This window comes from Amphibalanus amphitrite, unplaced genomic scaffold (assembly GCF_019059575.1).
Source record: "Amphibalanus amphitrite isolate SeventyFive unplaced genomic scaffold, NRLGWU_Aamphi_draft 000119F_arrow, whole genome shotgun sequence".
Taxonomy (NCBI): domain Eukaryota; kingdom Metazoa; phylum Arthropoda; class Thecostraca; order Balanomorpha; family Balanidae; genus Amphibalanus; species Amphibalanus amphitrite.
Window position 1 is genome coordinate 918,029 of NW_024881614.1, and position 14,678 is coordinate 932,706.

General features: G+C 48.4%; 1 protein-coding gene across 6 annotated transcripts; it reads right to left on the reverse strand.

Annotated features, from left to right (window-relative positions):
- Nucleotides 1-685: 685 nt before the first annotated feature.
- On the reverse strand, nt 686-14,233 carry LOC122381407 (RNA-binding protein 42-like). 6 transcript variants are annotated; one of them, XM_043365517.1, is made up of 8 exons: nt 14,051-14,233; nt 7,042-7,116; nt 6,594-6,696; nt 6,096-6,210; nt 5,670-5,952; nt 4,947-5,293; nt 4,281-4,475; nt 686-1,863 (listed from the first exon to the last, which is right to left on the reverse strand). In XM_043365517.1, exons 2-8 carry the CDS (start codon nt 7,080-7,082, stop codon nt 1,751-1,753), a joined length of 1,197 nt encoding a protein of 398 aa, XP_043221452.1. In that variant the 5' UTR covers nt 7,083-7,116; nt 14,051-14,233; the 3' UTR covers nt 686-1,750. The 6 variants fall into 6 exon arrangements, with proteins under 6 accessions (XP_043221452.1, XP_043221454.1, XP_043221453.1 ...); XM_043365519.1 differs by having other exon boundaries at nt 14,178-14,226; XM_043365518.1 differs by having other exon boundaries at nt 14,027-14,223.
- Nucleotides 14,234-14,678: the final 445 nt, after the last annotated feature.

The window sequence follows — 14,678 nt, forward strand, 5'->3', positions numbered from 1 at the left end:
GGCCCATATCTCAGCAGCGGCTTGAGCGATTGTCTTGCGGTCATTTTTATAGGGTAGCTGCATCCCTTCTACCAAAGGTCGGATACTCTTCATCTATGTGAGTGACCCCCACTGCACGTGCAAAATACAACAATAAGAGGTGCCAAATTTGTTCCCATTTCAGTAACTCGGTAATTACTGGGGCGATTTCGCTGAAACTTGGCATACAGGTAGGCACCCACCAGGCAATGCATTCCCATGTGTTGCGGTTAGGGTGCTACTGCACGTGCGCTCGTGCAGGGGGCGTTTCCAGATCTCGAGAACGGGTGGGCCGATTGCGCTCAAATTTGGTACACGGTTGGGGACCAGTTAGTAGGGTGCCGTGCAAAAGTCAGTTTGGACCCCGTTTGCACGTGCGCACGTGCAAAATGCCGCTTCCAGATCTCAGGAACGGCTGGGCCGATTGTGTTCAAATTTGGCACACCGCTAGCGACCGGTTAGAAGGGTGCTTTGCACAAGCCCGTTGAAAGCACCTTCTCGCCCTTCCGCACGTGCAGGGCTCACTATCTCGCTCGCTCGTTCTTCGCCCAAAAGGCGTTTTACTGGTACTAACAACCGAGGAGATAACATAAACGTTCGCACGGCTGTAGTACACGTAAAAGCCAGCACCGCGACTTCATCCATAAAACTTAAAAAAAAAAAGAACCCAGCAGCCGGCTAACTGTATTCACTTTTTTTCGGCGAAAACCAAACATCTGATGACACACAAGTACACGATGAATGACGATGGTAAGGTCACAAGAACAGGACAGAGCTTCCAGCCGACATAGGGATAACGTGAGAGGTCTGTGGGCTGACGACACTGCCAAATCGATGCGGCAAAGCTCTCCGGACTTACGGAACCGGTTACGTCAGTCAGAGTCTAACCGTTCTGGAGCTTCTGGAAAACGCTGAATGAAATGCCAGCATTTGGTCAATATGTGGCAGAGTTTGTCTATGAAACCTTTGAGAGGAATTTTGCGCATGTATCAAAGATCAGAACGAGAACCCATCAATGAACACTTTCACGCGATGTAGGAATATTCACTTCCCAGCTTTCTAGGATTGGGTGTTTTTAGCCTGAGCCCGTAAGTACAAACATCTTCCAGCAAGTCAGTGTTGCGCAATGCCGCAGCTCTCCTTAGACGTGGCAATAGCATTCAATCACTGTTTGAATGGTCACCGAGACACCGTCTGAGTCACTTGGGGTGGTATGTGCGGCTTGGACCAAAGCGTGTCATTCACAGCTCCATGACACCAGCGACATCAGATAGGCCTGACTGGTGTAGGTAGGTCCGGGCAGCGTGCATCCGGGCAACTATCACACTGCACAGGCTGTCGGTCACCTCTAACCTATCAGCTTCACCGCCACGGAACTCCATCCAGCCAGCACCCGAGCTGCACTGGTACGGGGTGACCTCTGGTGATCCGTCAGCAGTCGGGACGAACAATGATGGCAATGGTAACGGGGGTTCTGGCACGCGCAAGTTCACTTCCCTTACGTCCACTGAACAATCATGCACGCCACAGGACCGCTGTTCCGTCCTCTAGAGATCGCCTTACTGTCAGTTTCGGCGTAAGTAATGCACACTGCACTGGGCAGTTCACAGCTGTGAGGTCCCCGCCGCAGCGATACACACCACATGAGCCGCTCTGATGACACGAATTAGACACAACACGCCGCATGTTCTGTTGGACTGAGGCTAATCAAGATACTCGTCGTGGACGAGCATCACAACAGTCCGAACGCAGCGCGCTCCTTTTGCTTCTTTCGGACAACATCGATCTGCCGGTCGCGCCACTGGCTCTTCCTCAGCTTGATTGGTCTGCTGCCCACGTACTTTCCTACAGGGGAGCACGGTACGGGTCAGATGGGCAGGGGTCAGAAACGACGGATCATCTATTAACTTGAAAACAGTGTGGTAGCACGATAAAAAAAAATAAGTTGATAACAGCCAGAATAGCTTATGTGAACAAGTAGGCAACCTGTAAAGGAGAGCAATAAGTTGTCTGAAACGTTAGAGCGTTTGAATTAAAACATGCACGATTATTTTATCCGCATGAAACCTGAAGCTATGGAAGCCATGAACGCAAGCAACAAAAAAAGCTTTAAAACATCTTGTTAACACGCAGAGAGCGAAATTCGTAAGATCAGTTGGTAGTTCTGCAGATATCATCTTTCAAAAGGGAATATTTAAACAAAAATCCTATTCCTAAAAAAATCAGATGAGGAATGAGACAAAGGTTAAACTTACGATTTGTTGTTTCAAGCCAGGTTGCAGTTATCGGTAAAAAATGAATAAAAAGCAATACGAGAACAACACATGGTGCAAATTAGTGATACAAAAAAAAAATAGAGCCAGCGTACTTCTCTAATCCCAACCCAGACATAAAGCCCCATTAACCCGCGCCCTGCTGGGGGGGGGGGGGGGTGTTTGAACACCTCCCCCCCCCCTTGTGGTTTTTCGCGAATATCTCAAAAACGGCGGCGCTCCGCGCCGCCCTTTTTGGTATACCTTATCATACATCAATTCTACACATGTTGTGAAAATTTCAGACCAAGGTCATTCGAGGTCAGGTCACCAGGTCACTTTAAGTGACCTCACCTCATAAAAAGTTTCAATGTCTGTCATAGCTACACCGAGTGACCGATCGCTTTGAAACTTTCAGCGATTGCTAAGAGCAACAGCATGTACAAAATGTATATCTCAGAATTTTGATATCGATGACCTAAGGTCAGGTCAATTTTGCGACCTCCCCATTATAAGTCAATGGAAAAAATTGAAATGCGCCTCTTTTGAACGAAAGACATTATAAACACTCCCAAACACTGAATTACAAGTGGTTTAGACACACTGAACATGAAAATGGTGTCCGTGACCCCTGTTTATGCCCTGAGGTCATCTAAGGTCACGAATGGTATCGAACAGTTTTTCGCAAATAACTTTTGATAGAGGCATGCTAGAGCGATGAAAACGCCTTAGATGTGTTCAGCTCGACGATACGGATCGACTGATATGCAACATGACCCTTTCCGGTCAGGTCATGACCTTGACCTGAGGTCAAATTTTCAAGTTGACCTCTCAAGGTCAAGTTATAGTTCATTCCATGCGGCTTGACGAGAGGAACACGATGCCGGTAAAAGTAAGCTCGTACAAGGCTTGGGTCAAAAGTTATTGCAGAAAAACCGTTTCCGAAAAAATCGGCTATTTTTGCAGTTTTTGCCCCCTGAAGGCAAAACCGTTGACGTTTGGTCAAATCTGAGAGAATTACTCAGAAAGGGCGTTAATAGGGCTATCGAATGCGCTTTTCCGCGGCGCTGTAGCTCTATTGGTTCCCGAGTTATGCGTTGGCTTCTTGGAAATTGTCTACATTCGAACTAGAAATTGGCGAAATTTTGCCTTCAATGACCTCTGGTGACCTGACTTTTGACCTGACCAAAAAATTGACTGAAGTAATTTCCTCATTATTTTTGACGCTCTTTCGAACGCCGCCTTCCGCGTATCGCTACGTGGCCCAGGAGCCGAGTTGGAAGGGGGGGGGTGTTCAAACACCCCCCCCCCCCCCCAGCAGGGCGTGGAAATCCAGGACCCCCAGCCGGGCGCGGGTTAAGACGGCAAACTTGCGCATGCTCAGTGCTCACCATGTGCATTCCAAGCGAGCGCCGTTATCCACACCGCTGCAGCATCCACCATCCCAACATACCAATATCAACAGCTCCCTATGAAGGCTAAAATAGTTTTTGCAGCGCATGCAAATCGCCAGCCCCGCCAAGTAATGTTACAACAGCTATTTCACGACACAGACAATTTGATTCGAGGACGGAAGGATAACCTTGGTCATAAATCAAGAACCGTGAATTTAGGTCTAAGATAAAATGACTGTTTCAAAGAGTTTGCTATTTCGTCACTAGATGGCAGTCTGATCGGCGCCTGCAATCATGCTGTACCGCACTGCAAGAATATTTCCCCATTCCTGCCACCAGAGGGCAGTGGGGTGAAAGGCTGGAATGTTAATCATCAATTAAGGATCAATTAATCATTTTCGTCTGGCAACACTCGCAATTGGACAATCGAGCAAGGAAGAATAAAGCAGATAAACCAAAACCACTCAATCACCTGCAACAATATACCACAAACTGAAAACATCCGCAAGCGTAACTTGAGCAAGCGTACCAGACACCAACAAATCCGACATCCACCACCACAACGCATGCGCCCATTATACCCCTGCGTTCCGTCTCCCTGATTCCCTCATCTCACCATTCATCTCCTTCATGGCGCGCACGTAGTCATCCGACTCGCGGAAGCTGATGAACCCGTAGCCCTTGGTCTTGTTGGAGCGCTTGTCGCGCACCACCTTGGCCTTGACGAAGGACGGGTAGACGGAAAAGTAGCGCGTCAGCACGTCCTCCGTCACGTCGTTACCCAAGTCGCCGGCGAAGATGCGGAAGTCATCTGCAGAGAACAGACAGAACGGCGGTTATAAAAGAAGTACATGAGTGTCATACGTCAGTTTAGAGGGATAGCAGACATGACTCGTTAAGCACAGACTTAAGTTGCATTGTCAAAATAGCGATTTTTTTCTCAATAGGTCTGTACAGCCCTCACAGCATTAAGCGGTTGGCAAGGTTGCCAACATCACAATGATCCATCAGTATTGATGAATAAGTCTTAAGTTTTTTTTTTTCTTCTTCACGCTTTAGCACTTCTTCAATTCGTCTGAGAGTTCTGCGATCAGTTTACGAACAGTGCCAAAAAGGCGGGCACCAAACCAGTTGAATGTTTCGAAAGATTTACAACAAGTTGCGTATCATGTGGACTGTTTACAATGAAAAAGTAGCCAGAGACAGTGTGCAATATCATTCTGCGCCCAGTGCCGATTACGTACTAAATTCCCCGCTAAACCGTTCTCCACAACCCGCTTACCCTGGTCCCAGTCATGCAGGGAGCGGTCCTCCCAGATCTGCCCGCCGGCCGTGCGGATGAACTTCTTCGGTCGCTTCTGTTTCTGCTGTTTGCCCTGTTTTCCCCCGTGCTGGTGACCGCTGCCGCCGCTGCCGCCGGGTTTACCGCCGTCCACCACAGTCGTGGTACTGGAGGCCACCCGTTCTGCCATCGCCGCCGCCTTGGACTTCTTTGACGAGCCGCCGGCGGAGGCAGCGGAGGACGAGGGTTTGGCGTCGGCGGCGGCGGCCGGCGCGGCAGCGGGCTCCTCCTCAGCGGGCGCGGGCCGCTTCAGCTGCGGTTTGGAGGCGTATACCTTGGGCCCAGAGCTGGGGACGAGATGGCGGGTCAACATGACGCTGGTAACAGGACAAAGTACACTGGGGTGTACACAAACCTTCGGCCCGGAGCTGGGGACGTGATACAGGGTCAACGGGACGCCGAAACGCTCTCCGTAGCACTATGCTGGTATGCGTTAGACAAACACGAATTATACCTGTTAGCAGCCAATGAACATCAACTCACAGCGAAGCTTAACGCCACGCGTAGCACATCGTTAAAAAAAGGTAAGTGATACCCATTGGCCATACCTCATCAGCACACGTCCTCCAATCACGGCCTTTTCATAAACACACTTTCAGTCCCAAGCACGCCCGCCCCCTTGCCTCTACACAGCAAGGACACACCCCTTCATCTTCCCCTCACCTGATGACGGGTGCCGAGATGACAGGTCGCGGCGGCGCCGGGCCCCTCCAGCCGGGCGGCGGGCCGGGGCCGCGCACATAGCCCGGCGGCGGTGGCACGAATCCACCCGGCGGGCCCATGCCCGGCCCGGGCCCGTAGTGGTGCGGCACGTAGCCGGGTGGAGGCGGCGGCGGGGGCGGGGGAGGAGGCGGAGGAGCCGCGGCACCCACCGCGGTCACCGGCGGACCCCCGATCTCAGGCAGCTCCGGCAGCGGAGGCGGCGGCGGCGGCGGGGGCAGCGGACCTGACGACGGCAGGTGGTGAGTTATTACATGTAAAACATAGACTCAGACAGAGCCGCCCATCCCACCCATGAACAGCTGTTAGATGTGCAGTTTAAGTCGATGCAGTAGCCTACTGACATTACGTGAAAGCTCAGAGACTGACCTGACGGTTTGCTCAGCTGGTGAGGTACGAACATATTGGCCGGTCTAGGTGGCGCTGCGGCAGCCGCCGCACCACCGTAGCCTTCAGAAGCTATTTGTGTCAGCTTATCCTGAACCTGTCAAAACAAGGACGTCGAGTCAATAGCTCATACCTAAATCCTTGTTGCAGTAAATTACTATGTATGAACCGCAGTTCTGTAGACAATGACATGGCTCTAATGTGGATGAAAAACTGTGCCTAATTTGCTCCCCATATTACTATTAAGTTGTAATACCTCTCCTAAGACGATGCGGGAGGCCTTATCCCCAAAGACGGCCATCAAACCTCACCCCACGAAATATGGGCTACGCAAAAGTCGCACCCTATCATCTGCCTTTTATTATAAAGATATTTTGTTTAAACATACCTTTATTAGTTAATCAGCTAACTAGCTCATCAAGCTTAACATAGCAGCAGAACAGCCTGTTGCTGCCCGAGGCACAGTTGGCCGACACTCACCGAGGTGAAGGTGTTGGCGGCGATGATGGGCGGCCGTGGCTCGGCCGACACGACCTCCGGGGCCACGGCAACACCGGCGCCGCCGCCGATCTGCTGCTCGAACCTGACACAGACAGGGAACACATGAAAATCAGACATGGGAAATTGGGAAATGGGAACAAAGAGGAGAATAGGAAATTGCCCAATCCTGCCATTGTGGAAAGGGAACACATAAAACAGCAGTGAATGCAATTATCTGAGCCATCAGTGATCAGCGATTAGACATATTGGAAATGAAAAGGTAGGTAATATGCCACAGCTCAAAGATGACTGACACATGCATGTAGCAAAAAAATGTGTGGTAAGATTTTATAAATAGCAAAAGAAAGCACCCATCATTATCACAAGCCATTTCCCAGTAGTCTCCAAGCTGTGTTGAAAACACAAGTGCATGTGTTGTTATACTCACATGTTCATCTCTGCCTCCAACATTCCCTGACCAGTATCCATTGTGGCTTGGAGTGGTCACAGACAAACTCAGATGCTGGAAGACAGTGTGTCATCATCAGCACTTTTATGTTTGCTTGAATAGGTGCAACAAATACAAAGAAACACTTTTCTGGACAAATGAGACAAAGAAAACAAAGAAAAAGTGTACAAGTGTTGCTGGTAACGTAAGTGATTCAGGTAAGATGACTTTGAATGATGCATTACCTACCTATGTACATAAAAATACACCTTTTGCTTTAAAAAGAATATAACATTTTCCTCAAATTAGTTTTTTTTTTTTTTTTTTTTTGCTAGTTAAAGGTAGTGTGCCACCTTTGAAAGATTTCCCATTTTATTTTTCCTAGGATAAGAAGCTTCTGTTTTTACCTAATATCGCAAAGAAAATAAAAAATGGGCCTGGAATAGTGCCTTTTTCGCCTAAAAGTTTATCGGTTTTTCGATATGTATAACAACTGTAGTGGACTGACCTGCAAACACCACAAAGTATGAGCAGAAGCCGCGCCCAAAGCCAGGGCCCCGGTAACGTGAGGTAGCCGAGTCGGGGCAGCGTGCGCTGACCCAAGCCGGGGCCGCAGCTTTGTGCGCGGTCTACCGCATCCCCGCGGGCAGCCCCGGGCTATCACATGACACCGGGAGGACGCGCGGCCCCGGCTTGGGTCAGCGCACGCTACCCCGACTCGGCTACCTCACGTTACCGGGGCCCTGGCTTTGGGCGCGGTCTACCGCACCACCTAACAGGCGTGTTCGAAACCGCAGGAGATGATGATGAACGGGTTTATCGAAACTTGATTGAATGAGCATATCGGTAATAGCGATTTCAGTGTGTGCATTTATTGTTCATAGTGGTGTGAAATGTGGTTGGGGTACGACCGACAACCCGTCGGGGCGAATTTCGCACTGGGGTACTCAAAATTTGAAGAATTTAAGGCGTTTCCATGAGTTTTGAAGGTATGGGTAAGTTCTAAAAATCCGGTTCTCCTTATCTGGGCCATTAACTCCATACGGTCCAGGAAAGCTGGCACACTACTTTTAAAATGATCAGAAAAGAAACTGATAAACATCTTTATCTAAAAATGGAAAATTTTCATTTTTTGTAGGAAGAACATTTTTTTCATATTTAATGCAGGCTATAAAGTGTTTGGAGCAGAATTCTTTTTGTACAATGACCGATCACATTACCTAGTTCACTTCAAAAATATATATTTTTGATGCCTAACCCAGGCTTTTTGTCATAAGTAGCTCATATTCCTACTAGGTGCTACACACTTCACTTTACACACTGCAGTGGTACTGAGCGTTTTCAGCACCTGCCAAGCAGGCCAGTCTTGCCCACATGCTTCCTGTCCTGTCATTCAGTGTACCCCAGGTTGCACTGGTGTGCACGCTGGGGCACCTGTGTGCAGTGTGCACACTGTTGAATGTCTTATATCATTGATACTTTTCTGTTATTATGATTTCTAGGCATATAACAGTGCTGCAATTGCAATGAACACATCTTGTAATGGTAACATTCTTCTCTAAAAAACAAAAATTGTATGCCAAATGAATTTTATTCTGAGCTAGAAAACTTATTAGGATTCATAATTTGGTACCATTGGCTATGTCTTTCCTGCCTCTTGTCTCTCGACATGAGTTGATGATTATATGTTAATTGTTACTAATCCAGCTCATGTAAGCTGAAGCATAACAACAAATAATGACTAACATGTCAAAAAGAGTACAATCCACTTAATACATTCTCGGATAATAAACCCAGCCGCTTATGGTGGCCACTTGAGCTGATTTGCTCACAGATTTCTCCATAGAAGCATAACTGACTCCAGTTAATAAAGCAGCCCCTTAATAAGTCTACAACACTGTGTCACCAGACACCAGGATGGATTTATTTAGTGGATTTTGCTGATATTTGTAAATAATAGCAAAGTGAAAATCAAGGAAAAGGTTAGGTTAGGTTAGGTATATACGGAAAAGAAAGGTCCTGAGGGACCTGGGTGATTTCCGATCAGTGGCATTTCAATGTCTTCTTAGTTCCGTCTTGTTCTCGGTGACTTCGTTTCCTACTCGTCAAGCGTCTTCTTCACTGCCTTGGTCTCAGTTCGTAGACTCGGTGCGCCCAGAACTTGTCAAGTCGATTCTTGAAGGCGTTGACGCTTGGGGCAGATACAACGTCCGCTGGGAGTCCATTCCAGGCCGAGATGACGCGCGAACAGAAGGAGACTTGACGCAGCTGGGTGTTGACTCTGGGCTGTCTCAGTTTCAGACCGTGGTTCCTCGTTCTCTGGGACGGTTCTCGTTCCAGCAGGTCACCAGCTGTCACCTTCAGGCGTCCCGTCAACATCAGATACACTGTGATGACATCACCCCTCAGCCTCCTGTAGTACATGCTGGGGAGCTTCAGTTCCCTGAGCCTGTCCTGGTACTCGAGATGCCGCACGGAGTGGACGAACCTTGTCGCTCTCCTCTGCACCCTCTCCACGGCGTCTTGATCACCTCTGGACGTCGGTCCCCAGACTGAGTTGGCGTATTCTAGATGGGGCCTCACCATGGTCTTGAAGAGGATGGGCAGTGTAGTCTTGTCCAGTGACAGGAATGTGCGCTTGATGAGTCCAAGAATCCTGTTGGCGCGTCCCACTGCTGCTGCTGTCTGCTCATGGAACTTGAGGGTATCATCAACGAGCACCCCGAGGTCCTTCTCCTTCTTGACAACGGTCAGCTCAGTCTCGGCCATCCGGTACTCGAAACCAGGGTTTGTGCTCCCCAAGTGCATGACTTTGCACTTACTCCTATTAAAGGGGAGCTGCCACACAGCTGACCAAGCCTCCAGTGCTGATATGTCGTCCTGGAGAAGACCTCTGTCAATGTCACTGGACACCCTCCTGTACACCTTGGCGTCATCTGCGAACAGCTTGACGGTGCTGCTGATGGCGTCCGGTAGGTCGTTGATAAATAACAGGAATAAGACAGGTCCCAGGACAGACCCCTGCGGGATCCCGCTGATGACATCAGTCCACTCTGAGAAGTGTCCCTCAACAGCAACACGCTGTCTCCTGTTACCGAGAAAGGCCTGAAACCAGTGTAACAAGGGCCCGTCAACTCCGCAAGCCTTCAGCTTCAGCAGGAGCCTCCTGTGCGGCACGCTGTCGAAGGCTTTGCGAAAATCAAGATAAATGACATCCACAGCACTGCGCTCGTCAACAGTTCTCAGCCAGTCTTCAATTACCACCAGCAGCTGCAGTGCACAGGATCGTCCAGGTAGAAACCCAAACTGGTGCTCAGACAGTACGTTCTCCGTTATCAGGTGATCCAGCAGAGCGTCCCTTACAAAAGACTCCAGCACCTTGCAGCAGATGGAGGTCAAGCTCACTGGGCGGTAGTTTCCAGGCAGACTCCGGTCACCAGCCTTAAAGATGGGCGCGATATTTGCAGCTCTCCAATCCGCCGGGAGCTCTGCGGAGTCCAGCGATTTCTGGAAGATTGTCTTCAGGAGGTGGCTTAGTGGGCTCGCCAGTTCCTTCAAGATCCGTGGGTGGAGCTCGTCTGGTCCTGGGGACTTGTTTATGTTCAGTGCCTCTAGTCTCTTCTTCACTTCTCGTGCAGATATCTCAACCTCAGTTAGTCTGGTACCGTTGAACCTGGAAGTAGCCTGTGGAGTATGTTGATCTTCAACAGTAAACACACCACTGAAGAAGTGACTGAGTGTCTCTGCCTTCTCTCTACCGCTGTGGGCTCTTGAGTTGTCCTCTCTCTTCAACTCTTCTACTCTCGCCTTCGTCTTGAGTTTAGACCTGACGTACTTCCAAAAGCATTTAGGGTTCCTTGTGACATTCTTCGCCAGGTTGTTCTCATGTTGTCTTCTAAGTTTTCTTGACAGCTTCCTTAAGTCATTCTTTGCCCGTTTGAAATCCGCCAACGATCTTCCATCTCCAGAGCGGCGGTAGAGTCCATACAGATGGTCCTTCTTCCTCTTGGCTCGTATCAGCTTGTTGTTACTGTATGGTTGTCGCTTGTTCCTTACAGTCTTCATTGGTATGTACCTTGCTTCGAGACACTTTATCAATTCCTTTAGACAGTTCCAACCCTCTTCAACTCCTAGGTTCTGCACCCTGTGACTTATATCTGATGTTTCAATATCATGGGCCATGCTTTCAAAATCCGCATTTCTCATATCCTTCACAAGAGCACGCTTCGAACATACATCAGCATAACATCTTATCTTGAAAATCAAGCAGTCATGGTGGCTGTTTCCAATAGGTGGCCGGTGGTTCAGGTCCTGTATCATGCTCTCTTCTGACGTCAAGACCAGGTCCAAGAGACTTGGTGTTCGGTTGGGCATGAAGTGGGTTGGTGAACACACATGTTGACTCAAGAAGCAGTGCTGGATGGTTTGGATGAACTTGTGCGTGTAGTGCTGGTCTCCTGCAGTTGACATTCCCAGACTCCAGTCAATTTCTCTGTAGTTCAAATCGCCAACTAGTACAAGGTGACTTGGCTGACTGTCACACACCTCCTCCAACAGGGTACACAGGGCCTCTGTGGATCTATGGGCCGCCCCCCTGGGGCTCCTGTACACAGCACCGAGCACTAACATGTCGCTGTTCCTCAACTTAGGCTTAACAAACACAGCTTCTTGAAAGAGACTGCCAAACTTGACCTCTGCTGGCCTTAGCTCACACCGTACCATGATTCCGACACCTCTTATGCTTAGCAGTCCCAAATTCTCTAGTTCCGGATCAAAGTTGAGATATGTTGTGTAGTCTTCTCCAACTGAAAAGAATGACAGTGACAGTGGTTTTCGTTGCGCTTTAGGTACACACTCAGTGAGGACCACTATATCCGGCTTATCATCTTCAATTCTCACCAACAGTTCATCCATCTTGTTTGGGAGCCCATCAATGTTAGTGTACATAACTTTTAAAACCTTAGGTACCTCAGCATGCAACACGTCACCCAGGTTTGTGCCATTTACACACTACACATTCTGCATAGGTGCTGTGAAATTGCTGTCATGCAGCATGGGACAGGTCACATTCACATTATCACTCCAGCATGCAGTTTGTAAAAGCGATTTGCAGGCAGCATGGGCAAGCTGGGCCCCATCCACACCTTCCATGCGAAGACATCCTAGCAATATGTCTTTTACTCTCTCATTTAGTCAGACTGTACTCCCGTGATCAGCTCGATCACTCTGTCCTGCCTCAGGGTTTGGCTGCAGAATAACGACCCTTCCTCTCTGTATACGGACAGTTTTTCCTTCCTCTCGGAGCCTCTTCGCCTCAAGTCGCAGCTTGCGGTCCTTCTCCCTCTCCTCAGGGGTCCTGTCTGGAGAGAGGAACACCCCTCGGTACCTCTCACTGTCTCGCAGCTGTGGAGCCATCCTCAGTATGTCCCACTTTGTCCCTTCTTCGACCAGTGAAACTATCAGTGGTCGTGGTCGATCCTGCTGCCTTTTCCCTGCCCTGAAGACCTGCTTGATGTTGGTTGAGATGTGCAGCTCTTCCCGGATCATATTCTTAAATGCCTCAATGTCCTTCTCAGTTCTTCTTTTTGGGTCCTCGTCCACACTCTCTGGAAGGTTATGCACCACAATATTTTGCTTCCGCCTTTCCTTGTCAAAGAAGTCACCAACAGATTTGACCAGAGTCTCGCCTGATCCAGACTCTGCAGTAGTTCTCACTTCTCTTGCTGATATGGCCTCTATCTTGGCTCCCAGTGACTTGATTGCCTCTGCATAGGTTCTCCTCTGCTCTTGTTCTGTAGAAACAACTACTTCAGCTTGATCTTCCTGGCACTTGATCTTTTCCTCAATGCGGAGCACAGTGTCTGATACTTGCTTTGTCTGCTCCTCACAAGACAGGTGGCATGCTTTGATCACGCTTGCCTGTTCTTCAAACTGCGTCTTGAGATCATTATACATTTCTTCCTGCACTCTACATAGGTCCCTGCTGCTACTTGCTACACCCGCAACTGCTCGTGCCTGGTCCACCAGCAGCTCCTTGAACTCGGTCAGGGATCTCCCAACCTGCTCTGAGAGGTCCAGTCCTGCCCGTGTAACAAGGGATGGGATGAGCGCCTGGCAGAATGAACAGACCCAAAATATCTTGAACCTGCGGAGAGCATCAAACTCCTCGGCTGACTGAAGCTGACACATCATGTGGTACCACCTGTTGCAGACATCACAACATATGCATGTGTCCTCCTTAATCTCCTTATTGCAAGCCTTCCCTGAACTACCACGGCAAATATATTCATCCTCCTCCTCCCCCATCTGTCCATCTCTACCTCCCTGATCACTTCTGGCTCCATCTCCACCTTGTTTACTTCCACGCAACATGAAGGTTACCTTCTTTGACGAACCTGGCGCAGTCTTGGAAGGGGCCAGTTTGAGTTTACCTGGCACTTTATCTCCCGCTTTTGCTTCAGGCATGAATATCCAATGCTCTGTTACTTTCCAAAACAAACAACAGCAAAAATCTTGCAGATTATGCACAAATCACCCAAGTTTGGAGAACCAGAGGGAGGACAACCGATCGGCAAGGAAGCGGGAACCTAATCTGCTAACCTAATCGGGAACCTAAACCCTAAAAAGCAACATAATGACAAGCATAACGCTAGTGTAAATTTACAAGCCACTTATGTCCTCATTCCTTCATGGTTGCAACATGACCAGAAAATGAAATATAAAATAGAATATCATACAAACAAAATGTTCAAAAATATAAAAATTGCACAATACACGCCAAATCAAAACTTCGAACAGATTACCTACAAATTATCAGTAGTCACTACACAGTCAAAACACTTCTGCAAATCAATGAAAAAAAGAATGCAATGAAATCAAAATAAAATTATCTCCCATGCAACTGATTCCGTGTCAATGTTGTCAGTGGTGTCCAACAAAATCACAAGAACAAGAAGTACTGCTAGCCTAACCTCAAATACAATACCTGAAGTTTTATGTAAGCATTTACCAGAAATTGCGGGGTAACAAGGCTAAAAGCAAGGTCAAAAAGGATATGAATATAATACGAAACTCAAAATGGAGAAAAAACGTTTCAGCGTTGTGTGCGCCGCGGGGTGCGGCTAATTGTAGGCTACGCTTTTGCGAAACTGCCGAGTTTGGCAGCCCAACTCTGACCAAAGCGATATGCGCCTAGAACCACTGAACTCTAATATATACTGGAAGGAGCATTGGTGACTTGTTTTTGTCTATCGATTTCCGCCATGTTGTGTATACCAGACATATAAATTGCATGTACGGTAGCAGAGGTGCAGTTTAGTGAGAGGTACACTACTCAAAAGTGCTGCTGCTTCATGCTTGCAGTTTGATTGCAGTGATCAACTTTTCAAGACTTTGGTATACACAACATGGCGGAAATCGTTAGACATTCTGGCCCATATACGGGTGAGACTAAATGCTTACTTCAAAATCTAAGCTGCGTTGCGGCATTGGCGGTTATGTGCGGCGTGTATGCCGCATGATTAGTAAGCGGCGACCACTAAATTAAAAACTCAATAGCTTTGACCTGTTTTCAATGGATAACACTGCATACCAAAAATGTCCATCGCTCTCGTCATAGGATATTTAGATTTAAATAA